The sequence below is a fragment of the Sander vitreus genome, chromosome 17, assembly GCF_031162955.1.
Source record: "Sander vitreus isolate 19-12246 chromosome 17, sanVit1, whole genome shotgun sequence".
NCBI classification, from domain to species: domain Eukaryota; kingdom Metazoa; phylum Chordata; class Actinopteri; order Perciformes; family Percidae; genus Sander; species Sander vitreus.
In genome coordinates, this window is record NC_135871.1 from 20,589,803 (window position 1) to 20,612,459 (window position 22,657).

General features: G+C 42.6%; 2 protein-coding genes across 20 annotated transcripts in view; both read left to right on the forward strand.

Moving 5' to 3' along the window:
• Positions 1 to 22,233, forward strand: part of LOC144532420 (uncharacterized) — a 132,468-nt gene extending 110,235 nt beyond the window's left edge. For 10 of the 19 annotated variants that reach the window (XM_078273150.1, XM_078273154.1, XM_078273152.1 and 7 more), the window contains 11 exons: positions 702 to 783; positions 10,189 to 10,263; positions 11,523 to 11,654; positions 12,286 to 12,429; positions 14,822 to 16,277; positions 16,404 to 16,566; positions 16,922 to 16,999; positions 17,321 to 17,404; positions 17,528 to 17,634; positions 18,805 to 18,900; positions 20,198 to 22,233. In XM_078273150.1, the coding sequence (XP_078129276.1) occupies positions 702 to 783; positions 10,189 to 10,263; positions 11,523 to 11,654; positions 12,286 to 12,429; positions 14,822 to 16,277; positions 16,404 to 16,566; positions 16,922 to 16,999; positions 17,321 to 17,404; positions 17,528 to 17,634; positions 18,805 to 18,900; positions 20,198 to 20,234 (2,454 nt within the window). In that variant the 3' untranslated portion in view covers positions 20,235 to 22,233. Of the gene's footprint in view, positions 1 to 701; positions 784 to 10,188; positions 10,264 to 11,522; positions 11,655 to 12,285; positions 12,441 to 14,821; positions 16,278 to 16,403; positions 16,567 to 16,921; positions 17,000 to 17,320; positions 17,405 to 17,527; positions 17,635 to 18,804; positions 18,901 to 20,197 lie in introns of those variants that run through there. The other 9 variants (XM_078273165.1, XM_078273166.1, XM_078273168.1 and 6 more) reach the window with 4 other exon arrangements.
• Positions 2,303 to 10,176, forward strand: LOC144532758 (ankyrin-3-like). The gene is made up of 3 exons (XM_078273693.1): positions 2,303 to 5,759; positions 6,195 to 6,360; positions 6,427 to 10,176. The coding sequence occupies exons 1-3, from the start codon at positions 2,303 to 2,305 to the stop codon at positions 9,278 to 9,280; spliced, it is 6,477 nt and encodes a 2,158-aa protein (XP_078129819.1). The 3' UTR covers positions 9,281 to 10,176.
• Positions 22,234 to 22,657: the final 424 nt, after the last annotated feature.

The window sequence follows — 22,657 nt, forward strand, 5'->3', positions numbered from 1 at the left end:
ATGGTGAAGGTTAGGCAACTTGGTTAAGGATTGCAAAAAGTTTTGGTTAAAAAGACAACATTGATTGTGTTTTGACAATTGATTGAGAAGAACAGAAAAACTTTGATCACTGGCATGAAAGATAGACACACTAGACCCACATACATCACGCCAACCTCCACACTTTACATTTCTCAACATACTGTAAATTGTGTAATGCGGAATTGTCCAATATGAACATAATTTCTCGAAACTGGGCTGAATATGTACCACTGTCCAATATATTGAAATTGATAAAATTACCACTATTTGAATGATGATGATCTGAGGAACGCATCTTCATGATAAGAGGACATTTATTTGACACACCGGACCGAACTGGAAGTTTGATTTTGCCCGTGCTTACCTCTTACTGGAGTAGGGCATGCAGACAGAGCACATATTGGCCGTAGTTATGACATTGAGAAATGCAGTGAGTGAAGAGATGCAGGGAAACAGTCCATTACTCTCCAGAGGAGACACTACAGTACACCTGCAGTGCCTCCTTGTGCCAGTACTAACAGCATGTGCTGATTCACTAAAAACAGAACAGTATTCATGCACTGCAGTATCTAAGTTAACAAGTTAACATTATTATTTAGACCTAATTATGACAGATCAGAATCACACTTCACCATATTTTTTATGTTAAAGCATCTTTTGTTCTTTTTTGTTTGTTTCAGACTGAAAAGCCAGAACGACGTCATACCTTTGCCTCCTTAGCTTTGCGTAAGCGCTACAGCTATTTGACTGACCCAGCAGCGAGTGAGTTTCCCATTTTTACTTATATTCAATTTTTAATTGATTTCAGATATTTATGTGATTTAAATTAGTTTTAGTGTCTAAAGGTCCCTTTATACAGTGTACATATTTTATTTCATATACCCATAGTATAGAAAGAGATCTACCTGAAAAAACTTGTTCATTAATCATTTATTCTATTCACCTGACATACTCTTTGATCATCTGTCATTCATCAAACATTTGCATGGTTTACTGTGTGTTACGCTTTGCTTACCCACCCCATGTTGACAAAAAGTCTCTCTGTTTCAACTGTTATGTTATTTTACATTTGTGGAAACACTGGGAACCAATGTCTGTCTCATCATTTATCATTTGAACAAAAAATGTTTTGATTCATGTTGAATAAAAATATTGTTTTGAATTGTTCTCATTCTTTTAGTGGCCATTTCACTCTTATTGGCTTTATGATTGTGTGCGGCTGCGTATTTTAGTGTGGTAACAGGTTGCACTTTACATTAACTTGATTTATGTTAGAGCAAGCATTTTAGGGGCAGATTTCATACTACACTTTAGTTTTACAAATCCTGAGGTGTTGTCTGTGTTTTGTTTTATTATTCCAGCCTTGTTCATCCAATAAAGATTTAAAATATATTCATAGGTATGACTTGAGAAATGTTTTTTTTAAACTGGAAACAGAGACAATTCTAAATTGCAGGGCATACTGGACAGGCATGAATGGCTGATTTACTGATTTATTTTTTGTGAAGTGCAACCTCATATTTTATTTTAAGTCATGACCGAACAAGTAAAGTGATATTTCTTTATTAATGGTATACACTTGTGGGGTCATCTCTGGCATTGAAAATTAACCAAATGAAAGGACATGTCAATCAAACATGTACAGTAAAAGGCACTGATGCAAGGAGGCAAATAGCACATCAAAAGTCAATGGAATTGTATTTTTTGGTTATGTCATTTTTTTGTCAAGTCTACCATATGTCAAGCATTTTGTTCCTATACATGCTCTGTTCTTTATCGGGTGTATTTTGTCATTACTCAATAATTTTAGACCATCATCTGTCATATCATCCTGGGTTTCTGAATAGGGGCCTTTTGTACATTTCATGTATAGAATTTTGTCTTTCTGCTGTGAATAATGCTGTTTCTGACTGACTCAAATTTCTCTTTGTGGTTTTTATGTTTTATTTCAAATTATTTTCTGTTACATTTTCTGTTTACTTCCTTATTACTTTTGATTTAAATTATTGTTAAAGAAACAACTGATCGAAGCTCGCCGAGAACACAGCCTACTAGCTACCCTCACAAACCTGTCTTTTCAACGAGATCTTATCAGGCGTGGTCGCCTGTTCCTGTCGCCGTCCCTGGTCAAGCCAAGTCTGGGTTTGGCTCCCTCTCCAGTTCGTCATCCAACACGCCATCTGCCTCTCCATTAAAATCTGTCTGGTCCATCAACTCTGCCTCTCCCATAAAGACCAACATCCCCGGATCACCTGCCTCTTCTGTAAAGTCAGTTAGTGACATGGCCTCTCCCATCCGAACTTACAGAACCATCTCCTCTCCTATTAAAACTGTAGTCCAGCAAAACCAGTACCCAGTCCAGGTCAGCCACAGTCCCCTGGCCTCACCAGGTAAAAGTGCCCCAGATCCTATATCTATAAAAGGACTGGCAGCATTGTCTGCTAGGACCTCCCCTATAACTGTCTCTGGAGGAGGAAGCCCTCTTCTTGAGAGAACATCGATAAGCATGACCCCACCAACCTCTCCCAAATCTTCTCTGAGTATGTTCAGTTTACCCCTGCCATACAAGACCGTTATGGGGGGCTCTAGTGGCACAGCATCTTCCTCCTCTCCCATAAAAACAGTCCCTGGTCTCTCTTCTGTGCGTTCCTTTGCCCAGGATGTCACTGGCCCTGCAAGAAACCTGTTCACCTCTCTTTCATCACCACTTAAATCCAACAACCCTCCAAGTGCTGCAGCTCTGATCAATGGAACTGTGTCACCTACACAGTACCGCTCTTCATCCCCAACATCTCTTCTCACAAGCAGTCTTCAAGAGAGAATACAAGCAACCACCAATGCTGCGACTACAAGTGTCAATGCAGCCTTTGATGAGGTTGAAAAAACATTTAATTCTTGTTCTGCAGGCTATGGCACCTTGAAGTCCATGTCCTCTTCTGCATCCTCCTCATATCAGTCCATTAGATCATCAGCTTCTAATTCCCTTTACGTCTCTCTAAGATCCCCTCCCAATGCCACGACTGCTGTAACATCTAGTACAATGACTGTTCCAGTGTACTCTGTTATTAATGTGCTGCCAGAGCCCCAGTTTAAAAAGTTACCTGAAGTGTCCAAGTCGGCTGCTGCCCTTCTGTCCCCGCGAAAGACGGTGCCCGTCGAGGTGAATACTCAGATGCAGTCTTCCTTTGCCAGAACTCTTTCCCCCATCAAAGCCCCTCTTTTTTCTGCTGGCCTGAAATCAAACAACACATCACCACTGTCATCCAGCCAAGAGATTCTGAAGGATGTAGCTGAAATGAAAGAGGACTTGATACGAATGTCAGCCATTTTGCAGACAGACCCGAATTCCACAGCCAGTAAAGGATTTCAGTCTGACTCTTCCAAAGAGGTTAAGATGGAGGACGAGGAGCCTTATAGGATTGTGGAGAAAGTAAAACAAGATTTGGTAAAAGTGAGCGAAATCCTTACTAAAGATGCTGTGAAGGATGGTAGGGTTTCCCTTAAAAGGGGTTCTTTGGATGACATACACTTCTCAAAAGTACAAGTTGAACAACCACCAAGCAACTGGAGCTATCCGCCAAGATATGAGACTGTGGTTCCTCAAGCGAAATCAAAAACAATACCAGATAGAGATTTCAATCTCTCCAAAGTGGTTGACTACCTGGCCAATGATGTTGGGAGCAGCTCTTTCTCCAAAATGCATGACACAAAGCCTAAAGCAGATGAGGGCAAGAGAGAAGGAGAAGGCAAGGAAAAGCAGAAACGTGTCCTAAAACCCACCATTGCCGTTCAGGAGCACAAGCTCAAAATGCCTCCAACAAACATGCGCTCTTCAGCTTCAGACAAAGAGATCAGTAAAGTAGCAGATGCGCTTTTTGGAGCAGACACCGTGCTAGACTCCCCTGATGATATCTCGCATGAACAGGATAAAAGCCCCCTCTCAGATAGTGGCTTTGAGACCCGGAGTGAAAGGACGCCCTCTGCTCCTCAGAGTGCAGAAGGCATGGGCCCCAAGGCCCTTTTCCAGGATATCCCAGTTCCCCCAATGATCACGGAGACTAGGACTGAGGTTGTTCATGTCATCAGGAGCTATGAGTCCCCAGAGGATAACAAACAACCTGCAATGGAGGATGCACATTCTGTCAGATACATTGATTCAGATTGTAAAGGGCATCAAGCTACATCAAGTCCAGATCAGAATAAATGCTATTCAATAAAAGTCAGCCCTGACGAGGATCCAATGGGAAAAGGGATGAGGGTAAAGGAGGAGACTCACATCACAACCACCACTAGGATGGTTTACCATAAACCACCTGGCAAAGAATCAGCATCGGAGAGGTGTGAGGAAACTATGTCTGTGCATGACATTATGAAGGCTTTTCAGTCAGGCAAGGACCCTTCTAGAGAGCTGGCTGGACTGTTTGAACACAAGTCGGGCAATGAGGAAACATCACAAAGAGTCCTCGAAGACATCAACTCCAAACCTAAGGTTGAAAGAATAATTGAGGTTCACATTGAAAAAGGCAATAAAACAGAACCAACAGAGGTCATCATCAGAGAGACAAAAAACCATGGAGAGAAGGAAATGTATTACTATCCAGGGAATAGACAGGAAGAGGAGGAGCCTGAGGAATCACTTCCAGTGTACCTTGACTCCCCCAGAATAAACACACCCATGTCACAAGAGGAAGACAGTCGCCCTAGTTCAGCCCAGCTCATGGCAGATGACTCTTACAAAACACTAAAGCTACTTAGCCAGCAATCTGTAGAGTACAATGAGGATGAATCATCAGAGCTTAGGGGAGAATCTTATAATTTTGCAGAGAAAATGCTACTCTCTGAGAAATTTGACCAGTCTCATTCTGACACAGAGGAATATCTGAGAGATAGGTCTCGCTTCCACTCACCAGACCGAAGCAGTCACAGTGAGGGTAGATCAGTTGGGCCAATGACAGAGTATGTCTTCAGGTCGTCGAGAAATGTGTTTGACAAATCTGGAAGAATGGCCAATGTTGATGATAACTTTGACAAATTGACACTTTTGCAGTATTCTTCTGAACCTGGTAGCCCAAAGCAATCAGTTTGGATGCGTGTGTCAGATGACACACAGAATAAGGACAGAGAACAGCTCATATATGAGGACAGAGTGGACAGGACTGTAAAGGAGGCAGAGGAAAAACTCAGTGAGGTTTCTCAATTCTTTCGTGATAAAACAGAACAGCTCAACGATGAGCTCTCGTCTCCAGAGAAGAAATCTCGAAGACCAGACTTCAGAGAATCACGATCAGGGCCAAGTTCTACACACAGTAGTCCAGAGAGGCCAGCTCATAGGAATGGGGGTAGTGGGGAAGAGTGGAGCAGAGAAAGGCTTAGAGACAGGTTCAGCTCCAGTGACAGGAAATGTGCCAGCTTACCCAGCAGTCCAGAGAGAAGAGTGTTACTTCAGTATACTGATTCAGACTCAAGAAAACAAGGTGATGCTAAATTACAGGGAAGCACAGGTGAAAGCCCTAAACCATTTCAAATGTCATCCTCCAAAGTCAGTGCAGTGAGGCTAAAGTTTGAGCAAGAGGCTCAAAGGCAAGATAGGAGTCATCAGGGTGGCCACAATTCAAATCCTCCTATCAGGAAACTCCAGGAAAGTAAGCTACCTGTGTATCAGGTGTTTGCTGGTCCAAACCTTCCAAAAGCACCCGACAGTCCAGGAAACCAGAGGAGATGTGTAGATAGTGAATCAAGTAAGTTCTCACCCAAGCACGAGACCAGTGGAAAAGATCAGGAAGAGAAAAGGTTATTTAAAACATGGGAGAGCCAAGATTACGGGAACTATAAACCCCAATCTCCCAAACTATCTCAGTCTTTAATCCATGATTCTATTAAAGATGGCAATAATAGTGATTCCCAAAGACAAGAAACCACAAAGAAAATAATCTACACAGAATTTGTTGTGCGAGAAAGTCCAAATAGCAATGATGGTCTAAAAAAAAACTCGGAATCACAAATTCTTGTAAGAAAGCCATCTAATTTCTCTGAAAATCACAAATCCACTACTTTAAAATTAGATGCCTCTGTTGAACCACATGAGAGGGCGGGATCTCATATACCTACTTTAGCTAGAAATCGGTTACACAGTAGCTCTGAATCCAACAAGTCTACTCGAGGATCATCACTAGGAAAATCCACAGACTCATCGGACGGTAGCCTTTCAAATGTAATGTGTAACGGTGTTGATAGTGACCAAGCAGAGTATTTGGATGAAGTAACTCCTGTAGTTGTCACAGAGGGTTTCAAAGATATTAAACCCTTACCTGTGTATGTTAGCATCCAAGTAGGAAAGCAGTATGAGAAAGAAACAGCCTCGGGGCAGCTGGGAACGTACAAAAAGATAGTAAGCCATGAGAGTAGGACATTGCATGAGACTAGGGGTGCATTTTACACTGTCAAGCAAAATCAGTCTCCATCTCCTCAAGGAAGTCCAGAAGATGACACTCTAGAACAAGTGACTTTCATGGACGGCTCTGGGAAAAGTCCTGTTACCCCTGAGACCCCCAGCTCAGAGGAAGTGAGTCTGGCCTCAAGAACACCAGACTCGGTGATAGGCTTCATGCCTGGCATGCCAAGCCCTATCCCAGAGGAGTCTGAGGAGGAAGACGGGAAGACCTTTATCTACAAGGAGCCCTCGAGGGAAAAATCTAAGCCAGCTTTCTCAGAGAATCACAGTAGAAAACAGGATGCAGAGAGACAGAAGTCAAAGGAGAGAAGAGTGGCTTATATAGAGTTTCCACCTCCTCCTCCTTTAGAGGCAGAGCAGTCCGACCCTGAGAAAAGGGGGTCATGTGCTTCTTCTGAGGCAGAGACGGAGATGATGGAGGTGAACCTCCAAGAGGAACATGATAGGCACCTCTTAGCTGAGCCCATCATCAGGGTGCAGCCTCCCTCCCCTATTCCCCCGGGAGCTGATAACAGCGACTCCAGTGATGATGAATCTGTCTTCCATCCCATCCCTGTCAAAAAGTACACCTTCAAAATGAAAGAGGAGGGAGAGAAATACCTGAAACCCAAAGAATCAAAGAAAAACAGAGATAATGAGTCTGAGATCAATGGTGTTGTAAAGGAGGAGGATGCTGACTTGGAACAAAATGGCAATGACCAGTCAATCACTGACTGCTCCATAGCATCCACTGCTGAGTTCTCCCATGACACAGATGCTACTGAAGTAGACTCTTTAGATGGGTATGACCTCCAGGATGAGGATGATGGACTGAGCGAAGACCCTAAAACATCTAGTCTGTCCAATGATGGAAAAACAACTGACCGCTCATTTAGTCAGTCCAAGCTTGAAGTGATAGAGGAAGAGAAATGTGAGGAAGGGGGGGATAATGGAAAGACTAAAACCAAGACATCTTCAGCCAGTGGAGATGAAAAAGATTATACCCTTGAAGGAAGACATCCAGATAGGCAGACCTTTGCAGAAAACTATTTTGGCTACCAACTTGAAGAGGAGCTGAATTCAACCTTTAAAACTGTTGCCACCAAAGGCCTAGACTTTGACCCCTGGTCCACCAAAGGGGGTGACAATGATGGAGTTTTTGAGTCCAAAACAAAAGATGAGGACCCCAAGCCCTTTGGTTTATCGGTGGAGGACAAATCACAGGCTACAACACCTGACACAACTCCCGCTCGAACACCGACTGATGAGAGCACACCGACTAGTGAGCCTAACCCCTTCCCTTTCCACGAAGGGAAGATGTTTGAGATGACCCGCAGTGGTGCTATTGACATGAGCAAGCGGGACTTTGTTGAAGAGAGGCTTCAGTTTTTCCAGATTGGTGAGCATTCCTCTGACCCTAAAACAGGGGAAAAGGGGAGAGGGGGCAAGATCCTGGGGGTAATTTCCTCTCAGTCAGGGGAGAGGGCCACTGTAGATGGCAAGGTTATAGATACTACCACAGACAGCAGCACAACACCAGCAGCAACAACTGCAAAATGCAACACTGCACAGCCTGGCAGTGACACTGGCTATACTGATGCCCCCACCTGTGAAGCCATAGCTGAGACTGCCTCCTCATGCACAATCACAGCCTCTAAGGTTGATCCCAAATTACGCACTCCTATTAAGATGGGCATAGCTGCCTCTATAACTGTGAAAAAAGACTCGGGGGATCTCACCGATTATAAAGCAGAGATGTCAGAAGGTCAGATGGTGCCAGAATACATCAGTTTAGAGGGTCAGTGTACAGATAGCCAGTCCAGCATACACACTGAGCCCAAGTTAGAGAAAAGAGATTACCCTACTGAAAACTGCAACAACAACAATAACCTTGAGTCCTCCAGTGTTCAGGCCAACTACATTCAATGTGGTAGTGTGGTGTTTAATTTGCAGTCCTCCTCTGAGCCCACTCTTCAAAAAGCTAGCAGGATAGAAACACTGTGCTGTAGGGATTTGGAAGAGAGAGTGGAAGTACACAGCAGTCAAGAACAGGAGCAGAACACTGAAACCATTAAAGAAAGTGAAGTGAAGCAGCCCAAGTCGAGGCTTCCAGTTAAAGCATCAGGTTGGTCATTTCATACGCAGGGAACAGCCATAGGCAAACAGAAGCCCAAACAAGCAGTGATGGTTGAGGTCAGAAAAAGAGGAGAGCCAGCCATAGCCAAAGTAGAACCCAGGTCTAGAATACCAATCAAGGATATTAAAAAGAGCAGCCCTGCTGCCACAGCTATCTCACTTGTTTCAGTTCGGGTTACCTCACAGCCAACAAGAGCATTGGACACAGGGAGAGCAGCCATACAGTTGCCCTCAAGGCTACCACTGAAAGACAGGCATCCAGTCAGCAATGTCACATTTGAGGGATCATGTAGACAGGACAGACAGGAGAACCATAGTGAGGTTTGTAAGCGCACCATCGAATACTTTAAAGGCATTAGCGGGGAGACGCTAAAGTTGGTGGACCGCCTGTCAGACGAGGAGAAAAAGACGCAGACAGAGCAGTCGGAGGAAGACAGCACCTCCCGGAGCACCTCTCTGTCGGACGCCTCCCAGCCTTCCCAGCCCTCCCAGCCCTCCCGCTCATCCAGGTCTGGTAGAGGTTCGAGGGCTGAGGCCGGGGCCGCGTCCGTAAGGGCAAAGGTGGCGACGACGGACAGGGCCTCCGGCAGTGAGAGGAGCAGGAGGAGTAGGCGGACTGGTGGGAAGGAGGGCAGTCAGGGACTCACAGGGTCTCGAACGCCTCCCATCGCGGAGATCAAGCCTAGTTTGTAAAACTTTCACACTATGTTTAAAATACATCTATATATATTTATATATTTCACTTTTAGTTGCATGACATCGTTGTGATCGTTTAATGGATTGACTGGAATGCCTGTGGCGTGTTTACATATTCTCTTTAGAACAGTAGCTGTCATTTAAATTTATTTTTTGTCATTGATGTACTGTGTACTGTATTGTCCTTGTTGCAAGATTCTCTTTTCTCTATGCCCCTCTTTCAACCTTTTTAAACCTCTTTATAGTAGATTTAGCATGCCAGTAGTAGTGACTGGTCCACTGGCACAACCAGTCCCTTTTTTGACAACTCCCTTGTCTGTCTGTCTGTCTGTCTGTCTGTCTGTGCGGGGTGGCTACCAAGTTATTGTAGTAGTTTGTTCTTATAGAATTGTTTATGCTATCAATTGTCATTTAAACTAACTAGTGTTGGCAAAGAACACACAAAAGCGTCTTTGCATGTTGACATTTTAGATTCTGACATAGACCTTTCCGCCCTAGATTTGTAGAACAATGAGTTTGTTGTTGAGAGTCATGTTATGCTTTGTTTTGTGTGGTTCTCATGACAGTTACTGCCTGCCTAGAGGATACATACCACAAACAGTCACAGAAAACCACTTACTCTATGAACATTTTTAAGTTGCCCATAATGTCTCTAATGTGAAATATCCTTTTCTTGCCATCCTGGGGAAATAATTGAACCGATATTACAGCGATATGACACTAATATCCTAACCATTGTAATATAAATATTTTTGACACAATCTTGATTAATGGTGTTAATTGTGATGAATAAGTGGCCAGAAAAGGAAAATTATTTACATGTTTATTTTTGAATTACATTAGTGTATAGGAGGAGAAGAAGAATGTGAATGGTATTGATGAGTGATTGTCCTCTATCTTCCCAGGTCCCCAGAGTCCTTGTGAGCGAACAGATTTGCGCATGGCTATCGTTGCAGATCACCTGGGACTCAGTTGGACAGGTGAGAAACATTCTGCATTGTATCTTTTTCGCTCTCTTAAGGACGTTTTACAGTCACCGTAGCCGAGGTCGCGCGTGCCGATGTGACGTCAAAATGACATAGATCTCGCTGGCGTGCCAGAATTTTGAATGTGCGTCCAGAGGGACGCAACAAAAAAAGTGGATGCAACCGGATGCCAGGACTCTCAGAGTGACTGCAAGTCTCTCTTGTAAACTTAATGGGTTAAAGGTCCCATGACATGGTGCTCTTTGGATGCTTTTATATAGGCCTTAGTGGTCCCCTAATACTGTATCTGAAGTCTCTTTCCCAAAATTCAGCCTTGGTGCAGAATTACAGCCACTAGAGCCAGTCCCACAATGAGCTCTCTTTAGTCTGTGCCATTTCTGTGTCTGTAGCTATTGAGGAGGAGAGGGGGGGGGGGCAAGGTGGAGAGTGGGGGTGTGTCCTTGACGAACTGTCACTTTGCTCGTTTGAAAGCTATGATGTCTCTCTCTCATGAGTGGGCCAAATTCTCTGGGCGGGCAAAGCAGAGAAAGGGGAGGTAACCTTGCTCCTTATGACGCAGATTCCAGATCGGCCCATCTGAGCTTTCATTTTCTCAAAGGCAGAGCAGGACACCTAGGGCTCGGTTTACACCTATCGCCATTTTTAGCCACTGGGGGACCATAGGGAGACTGGTGGAACGTATATTAATGTTAAAAAACCTCATAAAGTGACATTTTCATGTCATGGGACCTTTAAGATAAGTTCTTTTAATGGCGAATGAAAGGCTTGATCCAACAAAGTAGGTCATCGAATCAAATCGAAGCATTGACGTCAATGCTGCTGCCTGTTCTGCCGTTGTTTACCTTTTTCTTCTTCTTCTAGTCAGTAGAAATAGCAAAGTCGGTAGTCTTTCCTCATTAGCTCCACCTCTGTTCAGGAGAAGACTGCAACTAGTGTCGCGACCACCGCGCGGGAGTATAAACAGTTACGGCGCTCCCATGACGTCACACTGGCGCTCGACAGCTCGGCTGCAGCGACTATACCCCACGTTTTAATCCCCTTCTATATTACTTTTTCTTTGGCCCTATCAGTCTCAAACGTGTTATTTACTGCCATATTCTGGCTAACTGAGTCAATTACAAAGAATCTATGCTGTTTTTTTATTTAACATTTTGAAATACAAATATCTGCAGCCTGTGTGTTTGCACTGTTAATTAAGTGACTGTACATTAAAGTTTTAATATTTATGAGCTGCTATCTGTGTCCCATCACAGAGTTGGCTCGGGAGATGAACTTCACAGTAGATGAGATCAACCACGTCAGACTAGAGAACCCCAACTCTCTGACAGCACAAAGCTTCATGCTACTTAAGAAATGGGTCAGTCGGGAAGGAAAGAACGCCACAAGTAAGACTATTTTTGTATCTGAAAATCACACTTTTCTGTCTCCTCTCGTTGTATCTCTTTCTCTCTCTTTTCAGTCTTTCTGTCTTGATTTATGGCTAAAAAGTTCATCAGTGGCCAGGTTAGCTCAGTTGGTAGAGCAGGTGCACATATATAGAGGTTTACTCCTCTACGCAGCGGGTTCGACTCCGATCTGCGGCCCTTTGCTGCATGTCATTCCCCTTCTCCCCCTTCATGTCTTCATCTGTCCTGTGGAATTAAAGGACTAAAATGCCCCCAAAAAAACAAAAAAAAAACAAGTTCATCAACTTGAGAAGTCCGATTTCTAATGCTAGTTCACTAAATTAAGTTTTTTTTTCACAAGTGTCTGTAGTCCACCTTACCTTACCTGTCTGTCTTCCTGTCTATCCTGCTCACTCCCTTTCTGTCTGACTTTTCATCTATCTAACCTGTCATCTGTTCAGAAATCCACATGTACCAATCTGGGCAAAATGCTTACATTTAGAACAGGCTTATTGTGTTTATTGCACCATCCCAACATTGGAATAAGCAGTTTAACTCAAATTTATAAACATTGTTTAATCTTTTTTCAGGTGACTCGTTACATTTCTTTTTGTCTTCCTTTTTTCCACAGCGGATGCCTTAACTTCAGTGCTGACCAAAGTCAATCGGATGGATATTGTGACTTTACTGGAGGGCCCAATATTTGACTATGGTAACATTTCAGGCACGAGATGTTTTGCCGATGATAACGCTGTTTTCCGGGATCAGGCTGATGGTAAAGTTTAGCTCTGTCTAGCTGACCTCTTACCTCTCCCTGCTACCTTTTTTTGTTGTGCCAAAGCATGGATCACATATGTATAGTCCTGGTGCAGAGCTTTAGAGAAGCTGGATTTTGTTTGGACAACTGGCTCCTAATGTTCCCCAAATGCATTTCTGAATTCCATGTTTTACAGTTTACTTGCCATAGAAATGATAATGGTATTTTTCTTTACATTTCAATCCTTCTCGCTCTTCAATTTATTAAATTATAGCCATGTTTTAATGGCACTTTAACACTTGCACTGATTTGAATTGGCTTCTGTTGAATTAACCAGCATTTGTATTTAAATCAGGTCTTGCTCAGGGTGAATACTCCTCTACAAATCACAACAGTGTATCCAGTGGTCACAAATGAGCAATATCCACTATAAAAATCCCATTCTAAGTGCATGCTGCGTACTACGTACTGCTTTAAATACGTTTTCAATTATGTCTGACTTGAGTAAAAATAACCCTGTAGAGTCTGATTTTCTCTATTCATTTAGTTTAGCTCTCCTAGTTCTCCTCCAGTTCCTCTAAGCCTTCCTTGGATAGATGAGAGAATCTCTTCCTCTGTGAAACCAGAATGCCTCCTCCTCCTCCTCCTTCTCCTCCTGTCCTGCCTCCCATCACCTTCCCACAGCAGTATTTACTGCTGATGACAGCACATAACAGCTCTTAACTAATAAAGAGTCATGTGTTTCCCTCTCCTCACATGCCTCCTCCTCCACACATCCTTGAGTCATGTTATTCATTCATTGTCTTATTGTGCAAGCGTGTTTCACATTAAACAATCTTTTCCCTCTTCCTCCATTTCACGTTTTGTTTCTTTTTTCTCTTTTGCATACGTCTTGCCTTATTCCTTTTCTTTAGTTTGCATGATTATCCCCTTAACTCCCAGAAGTACTCAAGCTGCCTTCATCCTGCAGACACCCATGCCCTTCTTTCCAATCCCAACTCCCCCACCCACTCCCCTAACACCTACTGCAGAACTTCCCTTTTCCCAACGCCGCTCTCCGAGTTATGAGTCCTCCATTTCACTCAAAGACTTGGCACCTCCAGCGCTATTTAAACTGCCACAATTCAACTTCCTCTCCTCTCCTTCCCCATGCCTCATCCCTCAGTACCCTCCTGCTGACCCTCATCAATCTCCTGACTTGCCTTTGTCGCCCCACCCGTCCTCCACGATCCCCCTTATCACCTCACCTTTACCTCCCTCGCCTGTTGCTAACTCTGCTTCACCCATTCCTTCTTCAGTTCCATCTGTCCTGTCTTCACCCTCATCTGTCCCAAACTCCCCCACACTCAACACACCAGCTCCAAACCCTTCACAAGCTGAACCAAACAGCCCCTCTCTCACATTATCCAGATCTTGCTCTGACTTGTCCTGTCATACTACTGCTCCCTCCGAAACTGCAACCACACCCGCCATCCTCACCCTTGTACCCTCCTCTATTGCCCCTAACCTATCTGAATCCCTCATTATACCTGTTTCTCCCATCCCCTTCTCGCCTTTAGACAGGGCCTTACCTTCTGTCACCGCGTCTCCATGCAATGATCCTTTTGTAACCCAGCTGGCCGCCTCCTCTCGCCATTGTCCTAGCCCCAGTCCTTCCTCCCCTCCTCCCCGCTCCCTGTCTCCCTGTCCTGCTTGCCAGTGTACTTGTCCGCCCTCCATCCCCCCACCTCCAACTCAAACCCGCATAGACCCTTCCACAGTGGAAATATTCATTTAGCATGCTCTATCCTTTATCTTGTTCCTTCTCCTCCCCTATTTCTTCTTACATCTCTCATCTGTCAACTGTCTCATGTGAGCATGTAACAAAACACCCTGGCAAAAATTCATATCTTACACTCATGACCTCCGATGCTACATGATTAATATATATTAATATATATTATGGCCTTATGGCACTAATGTGTCTCACTTTTAAGTCTTACCGCACTACCACTTTTGAATGAACACTCAGTGAAAATCAAACAACTACTGATAAAAATGACATTGCTTTTATGATTACTATCAATTTAAATACACTTTTTTATATATCTTTACTATTTTATTATTTTTATTTGTGTTGAATATGGCATTTCCGATATCAAACGTATGCACTAAAATGTAATAAATACATACAATACATTTTAATGTATACGTTTGATATCGGTTTATCATACTGTACTGCCATAGCTTCTGACATATCACCACCTCAGCTAGTGGTTGTCTGGATACATGCTTTACACTTCAGCCTCTGTGCCATCGTCCATGTCACACGGTGTATGTGTTAGGGTGTGTGTGTTTTTCTGTGGGTTATATTCCTTTGTGGCATGCTTCGGTGTGTATGTCTCTACATTTGTCATCCTGTGACCTACAGATTATCAGAGTATTCTAGCAGAGCTGCAGTCCCCCGCCACACTGCACTCCAACCCCCACTTCTTGGAGCCTGAACTCCCCGTCACCCCCAACCCTTCCCTTGCCCACCACCAGCTCCACCATTACCCAGAACCAGACACCCCTTTGCTGGCTGACTCCCAGTCTCAGCCCCTGCCCTGGAGCCCAGAGATAGAGCCAGGTAGTGCAGAGCCGGACAGCCCCCCTAGGAGCCCCCCCAGACCCTGTGAGCTCACCCTGTCCGTCCCAGTATTTGTACTCCCTGATCCTGTTCCTCCCAAAGTCAAAAAGCCCCACATCGCTCTGAACGACCAGCTGCTTTCTAGCGAGGAGGAGGACAGGCCTTGTCAAGAAATGGAGCTGAGCCACAAGCCCAAGTCACACTCCCTCCCTGCAATGTGTGAGTTAGACATTGACATGGTTAACTCCACATCTTCCCCCTCCCCTTCATCAGTATCATCAATAACCCCTTCATCGCCCGACAGAGCACAAATGGGAGCTGGAGGAATCCAGATGGGTTTACAGGAGGATATATGTTTAAAAGGAGGTGAAATGGAAGTGACAGAAGACATAGAGAAGTTTGTTGAGATGGTTGCGGCAGAGTTAGCAGAGGGAAATGGATTTGTGGAAAAGTGGATAGAGCAGGACTTGATTAAAAATGTGGAAAGAAAATGTGAGATGATAACAAAAGATAGGTCTACGCTGGCAGAGGAGAATAAGATTTTGGCTGAACAGAAGGAGGGGTCTGCAGAGGAAGAACAAGATGTGAGAAATGATGGGAATAAGGGGGAAGCCTGCGAGGTGGAAGAGGTGAGAGATGTGCAGAATCTATCAGAAGAACAGCATAATCTGATGCATGAAGTGGAAAAAGGCTGTACCACAATAGAAGCAGAGGCTGTCAAAGAGGGCATTGCTGAAACAGCTGAGGTTCAAAAATGTAAAGGGGGCAGTGAGGAAAGGGTCTCTCAGGGTGACAGAGTGGATGACACAAATGGACAACTGCAGTTGAAAGATGAAGAAGGGTTGTGTGGCAATGAAAGAGATATTTACAGGACATCGGAAGGAGACCAGGCAGCCGAGGACCAAGCCATAGCTCCCCTCTCCCCTCAGGCCTGGGTTGAGGCACTTGGGGAACGTCAGCCCAGTGAGTCTGAATCCAATGAGGAAGAGGAGGAGGGAAACGGAGAGAAAGAAATCAAAGAAGAGGCATTAGGATCTCTGTTGGAGGAGGAAGTGGAGAAAGAAGAAGGCTCAGAGGAGAAGGAGGAGGACGAAGAGATGACCGAGGCCAGTGTTCAGGAGATTCTTGGTCAGGTTGAACAGGCAGAAAAAGAAGTGTGTTCACTTTCAGGTTGGCACAGTGATTCATCCAGCGTCAATGTGGAACCACCAACGCCAGGCCGCAGTGTCAGCTCAGACCTGCTCGACAGGCGGGAAAGGTAAAAGTATTATACAACTATAGGCTTCAAACAGAATCCCTCCCAGAATGACAACCTGAATTTGAAATCTACTGCTTCTTCACGTTATCCTGCTGCAATCATTATTTTGTGTTTCTTACCCAACAGCCAAGAAAACATTAGTGACTCCATCACGTCCTCGTCCAGGGGCGAATCAGGGAGGTCCCGACAGAACGGCAACAACTCAAAGCACTCACCTCAGGACCGCTCATCGGAATCATCAAATGGCAGAAAGGAAGAGGGAGCACTCGTATCGGAGAAAAAAGTCCAGGTAATGTGACAAACAATAATATTAACTAATCGTATAAAAATACCAGTCGTTGTAACAGCGTAGAATATAATCCTCTTTATTTTCTGTAGCTACTAAAGCACTATATTTTATTGTGATTTTGTTATTGCAGGAGACATGCCGAAACCTATTGTATAAGTTATGCTTAAGAAACATAAACTTCAGTGTTTTATTTCAGGTTTTTCTTTTTTGATATACGGTGGAGTTGACATACATGAAGGACATCAACTAAATGTCTGAACTAACTAATTCCTTTGCCTATACATCATGCGCATCTTTCCCCTCCTGACTCCTTCCATGTGTTTGTGTAATGACCTTATAATACCTTTATCGGCAGCGGGTTAGTGTAGATTCCGGTTCAGAGGAAGAACAGACTGTAACTACCAGAATCTTCAGACGCCGTCTCATTTTAAAGGTACACCGAAAGTCTGCAGCAGAAGCTCGGCTGAGCCTTGGTTTGGTTTGGTTTAGACCGGTCAGTCTGGTGTGCATTGTAGTGGCTTTGTGTACTGATAGTTGTACTCTCTTTGTGTGTTCATATGTGTGATATGTTGTGATAGCCATGTTTGTGTACGTGACTATTGAACCTGTCATAGTTAATGGTGTTTACATTGGCTGACATGGAAGTTCTGTCTTGAGGTGTTGTTTCGGTGTGTGGTGATGGTGAAAAGTTGTTTTATCACGTTTTTAGCCATTTCTGAGCTTTTATTCATGTGCTAACCACTAACACTTGCAGGGAGAACAAGCAAAGAATATCCCAGGCGAGTCTGTGACCGAGGAACACTATATGGACCACGATGGTAACCTCGTCAGTAGAAAAGTAATGTATAACTTCATTTTCCAGCTCTGAAATAAAAACCTAATTCAGGGAGAGTTTGTTTTTAAAAAAGCAGACAAAATCAGGTTTTTTCTTCCTTTCTCGACATCCTTCTGCCTCGGGCAGGTAATCAGGAAGGTTATTCGGCGGATATCTACTCCCACACCAGAAAACCAAGGAGGTGACAGTTGGCAGCAAGACCTTCAGCACAGTCCCACTCTGCAGGAAGACGGGTCAGAGGTTGGCACGCAGAGACCTTTACACTGTGTTACTGGGTTCAAAGTCTAATCTAGATGATATGCCTGGATCAGTAGTTAGGAGAACATAATTGGTGTGAGGTTAACAGCTAATGCAAACATTAGGCCTAAAGCTGCACCAGACAGTACGTTAGGTTACGTTATGTTAACAAACATTAAAAACTAAAATTGAACAGCCTAAATCACAAAGTGGGGCTGTAACAAAAAAGATTGGAAATATGTCATGTTGACTTAACACAAAAATGAATATAAAATGCTACAAAGAAAAATATTTCACTTACTGTGAGCTGCATATAGCTTCACTGAAGTGCAGATACAGAATACATATACTGTGACATGCATGTGAATAAAATACTTTTCCTAACTTTAAAGCTTTTTCAGAGGAATGTTAAGAGGGAAATCGGGGTTAAAGAGGTTGAAATACTGTCTCCAAGACAGCTGTGTTTATTGATACCACATGTGATTTTTAGGCATTGAAGTCCTCAATTTTACATCACACTGCTGTTTGAGTGCAGCTTTAAGTCAAATAATAAAGTCAAAAAGAGGACCAGTTATATTTGATCATGTTTTCCTCCAGCGGTGCAGGTGAATTTTTGATTAACACTGCATAAACTGGTTTGGGATAACTGTCCTCATTCTCTCTTCTGGGCACAAACACACAAAAAACCCCATATATGCGGCCATTTTAAGTGCATTCATGTGTTCTGACACTGTGTGGTGTCTATTGTGTTTGCATCACAAAGGAGATGCTGACTATGCTCAGGAGCATAGTCAGCATCCCCTTTGTTGTGTGATTTTAATGGTCTTTTAAAATGTTTAACCGATTAGTCAACAGTATGACTAATGAGTGCTGTGACTCTGCTGTGAAAATACAATCTGCCTCTTTTGGTTCTTCTGCCTCCTCCATAATAATATAACTTCTCTTCTTCCAGGTGTCTGGTTGCTGTGTGGTTTGGGTCCTAATAATAGTCCTAACCATTAAGCTACTACTAACGTTTGCTAGTTTCAGATTGCTTTGTGGAGTTTTGCTTTCTCTTTTGTGTCAATTTTCTGTTTCAGGTTTGTGTGTTGGGTTGTTTTTCCTCCGATCAGAAGATAAGAATTCCACGTCTCAACTATATTTCTGTGTGTGCTTGTGTTTTCTAGCAAGGAGAAGGGTCAAGAAATAGCAGGCGAAAGGATGACAGAAGATCAGGGGATAAAAAGCTCCACTCATAGGGATGCTTGTGCTCTACCAGCCAGGTACAGCAGTTTACTGTCTTTCACTGTAACACAATCAGCATAGTATGTATGTATAGTATGTATCAGTGTGCAGTATGTATCTGTACATTATTGTCCTCTTAATCTCTTTATGCTGCATTCATGCAATGCTCCACTACTACAATTTCCCAATGGGAGAGTTCTCTTCTTTAATACATTCAGCTCTATTATACTCAGGTCCTGGCTCTATTTACTTGTACTCATCGAACTCACTCTGTACTATCCCCCTTAAAATGAATCAACATTTTAGAAATAAGCTCTTTGTCCTTTTTTTCCTCTTCTTGCTTGAATTTCTCCACAGTTAAAAAAGATGTCTCCCAGCCCAGCTAATTAACAAGTTATGTCTCATACACAAACAGTCACGTAAAAACAGTTTCTTGATTAACAACAGCACAGTCACTTCCCGGAGACATGACGTCAAAGTGAGGTTGCCGGGCAACCAGTGGATATGCTGCTCAGAAGTGCTAGGCAGTTGGAAAGATATTACAGCACGAAACTTCACCTAAAACTGGGAAAAGTAATCTTCTCATCTGACTCTCGGCCAGAAACCAAAATGTCAACTTTTAATTTACCCCTCACCAGATAGTTGCTATGTCTCACTGTCACACAGACTCTGAGCCTGTCTGAGCCTGGTTATCCCCTGGCTACATGTCTCCCCTCCATGTTCACTGAGTGTGTGTGAATAGGGAATAGGGAACAGGGCTGATGGGCGCTAAGCACCTCAGCATTATATTGCCCCACTGATACCCTCCATGTCTGTTTTTGTTCACTAAATCCCCAACACACAAAAGCACTGTAGCATCCAAAAAGAGTTTGTTATCCCACTGGCCAGACTGTTAATCCCTACAGCTGTTCACCCTGGTGTTGTGTTTGCAGTGAATCATTCCATCTGTACGAAACGGGCTTATAAATAATATTGCACTACTGTGAAGCCTGGAAAAGAGTTTCTATGGTAACCATATAGGTCACCATAACAACCCACGGACCATCAGGTCTTGTTAGCATTGTGTCACACAAAGGAATGGAAGATCAGGACAGACCGTTTTTTTGCCCTTTAAAACGTGTTTTTACATGTAGAAAAATGTTTTTTATTTACGCTTTGAATTGAATTTAATATGTGTAATATGAAGATAATATTTCCTTTAAATATAATGTACATTTGTAGATATTAGGAAATGTATGACATTCAACAGTATTCCTGTCAAAAAACATAATCCTGGTAATCTATACATTTGTCAACTGCTACATTTCAATATACATATATATATGTGTCTTGCAGATGTACAGGAACCAAGTTGGATGTTTCCTGGGAATAAGTGTTCAGAGGGCTAGAAAGCTTCAGTGTAAGGACTTCAGGGTCCAGTCTGCAACTATCTGCTTCAAACAACCGTTTTCACGTGAGAGGAGTCGACCCTTCTGACTTACGCATGAGCATGAAAAACTCACTTCCTGTCAATGAAAGGATTGGGGGGTTCTTACTTTCTGACTGGTGGTGGACACGTGGACAAATATTCTGCTTCCTCTTTTGTGTAAAACGATACGTGCCATCGGTCCATTGGTGTTGTGAGAGCTTTTTTAAGGAGCATCGTTGTGAAAACGATAAAAGACTCCATCACTGACAACCACACAGGTGCAACTGTGACCAAAGATGGCACAAGAGTTCAATCCACATGTTGGGTGGAAAGAATGAAGTAGACACAATAACACACACAAAAATCTAATGGAACACTTCTGATCCAACTTTAACACTCGCCTTATAGTTTTTTCTTGAACCCATTGTTGTCAGGATGTAAATTGTTTTGGGATTTTCTTTCTTCCTTTTTAAAACTCCGACTAATACAAAAGCTTTTTTTCTGTATATACAAGTACAATGTGTAAAATTCTTAACAAAGGGGGATAAGCTACTAGTTGAGAACACACTGAGGAGAGTGACCTTTTCAAGTGCTTTCAGAATTTATTGAAACAGTTCCACTTTTAAATATTTGAGTGTAACTTCACCGGTTCTTGTATAATTCATTATTAGAGCAGGTATAATGTTTGTACATGAAAAAAGCTGTTTTGATTTTAACAGAGGAAATTTCCAGAAAATAAAATTTCAGCAATTCCCAAAGTGGGAATGGATCTAATCCTATAAAAAGCAGCCTTTCAGAGTACTCATATTTTCATGCATGCTGTTCACATTATTTTAAGTACAATTTTTACAAGTTTGCAAACACTGTATTCAAATGACAAATAAAACCCTTTATCTGTGTACACATATAGCCCTAACATTTGTCACCGATTTTATATTTTAAATTGAGAATATACCATCAAAACATTTAATATGTTGGGGTGAGGATGAAAAAAAGTTCTTTGGCTTCTTGAGGGTGTGATGTCTTGTCTGTAAAACCGGAGGACAGCTTCTGCTACAAGAACGAAATAATCTGAATGTAAATGCTAGTAGGTTGGCTCGCTGTAAAATTATAACTGTATTGTCCGTATTGGCTATAAGGTGTAGGAGTCTCTGTACACTGTTAGACTGTTTGTAATCATTTTAGCAGTGTGTCAATTTGGTTTTCTAATGGCTGCTGTGGTATTAGAGGAAAACTCGGGCATTTCATTTTGGATTTTTTGGTGATGTATTTCCTTAAATTAAAACCTACTCACATTTGGACACATAAATACATTATTTGATTGTAGCTCTAAATAGCATATTGTATGACAAAAGACTGGATGGTGAAAAACAATTATTTAAGCATTAAATAAATTGTGTTTAACTCTGAAACTGTGTGATCTTTTTAGGCTTGAGAGTCTGTATATGCAGTGTCGAATAGAACTGTTTTCACTAGCTCATTGGCAAAAAATTTACTTTACATTACATTAGGAATTATCTTTGTATTGGTTTTCATTAGATGCCCATGTAGTTCAAGTGTGGTGTTCTACAATGGCTCCGTATGCTGATGTCTATGCTGTGGACATGAAAACTATGTAACTTTTTTTTGGGAAGGGGGGGGGGTTAAAGAAGTCAGGTAGGGTGCTGTACCACATCCCCTTATACTACTGTGTCAATCAGGGGGTAGAGGATCCTTTGATATGGTTGAACTATCAATTTTGTCAATTTTGTTTGATATGTGTTTTCACCTGAGCAGATTTTTTGATGTACAATTCTTACTAACAGAGTGAAGGCATTGAAATGTAACTATTCTAGCACTTTGGTTATTCAAGGTCTTTTAGAGGCTATAGCAGCAATGATGCCACCACAAATGTTTCAGACGTCTTTAAAAAAAATCGACCTAAAAATAAAAAAAATAAAAATGCATTGATTTCGCAATACAATTGTTTCTGTCTTGTCTTTGTGTCCTTGAACATTTTTTATTATGTAAGTGATGTTATAAGAGACACTGCCCTCCAACCAAAGGTGCTTCTCAAGTGCCCTTGAGCTAAAATCTCCAGGCCTGCTTGTTTCTATGCTTCCCATGAGGATATTGCAGATTTCTGTTGAATAAGTAATTAATGGATTAATCCATTAATTAATGGATATAGCACATACAGTAGGGTTCTGGCCCAAAGACACTTTGACATGTGGACAGGAGTCAGGGATTGAACCACCAACCCTGATTAGTGCACAACCCATTCTACCTCCTGAGCCACAGCTGCCCCATGATAAATGATAAAACAGTTCCAGCAAGTCTTGCCTCTCATATGTATGATTTGTTAACATTCCATAGTCCACTTTAATGCAGATTATACATTTGTTGTT

What these genes read in the sequence shown, in the direction of transcription:
- LOC144532758 (XM_078273693.1), top strand. Translation starts at nt 2,303, where the DNA reads ATGGCCTCTCCCATCCGAACTTACAGAACCATCTCCTCTCCTATTAAA. An exon ending in ATGTGTAGATAGTGAATCAA is followed by an intron (nt 5,760 to 6,194) that starts GTAAGTTCTCAC and finishes GATCATCACTAG; the next exon opens with GAAAATCCACAGACTCATCG. An exon ending in AGCATCCAAGTAGGAAAGCA is followed by an intron (nt 6,361 to 6,426) that starts GTATGAGAAAGA and finishes CCATGAGAGTAG; the next exon opens with GACATTGCATGAGACTAGGG.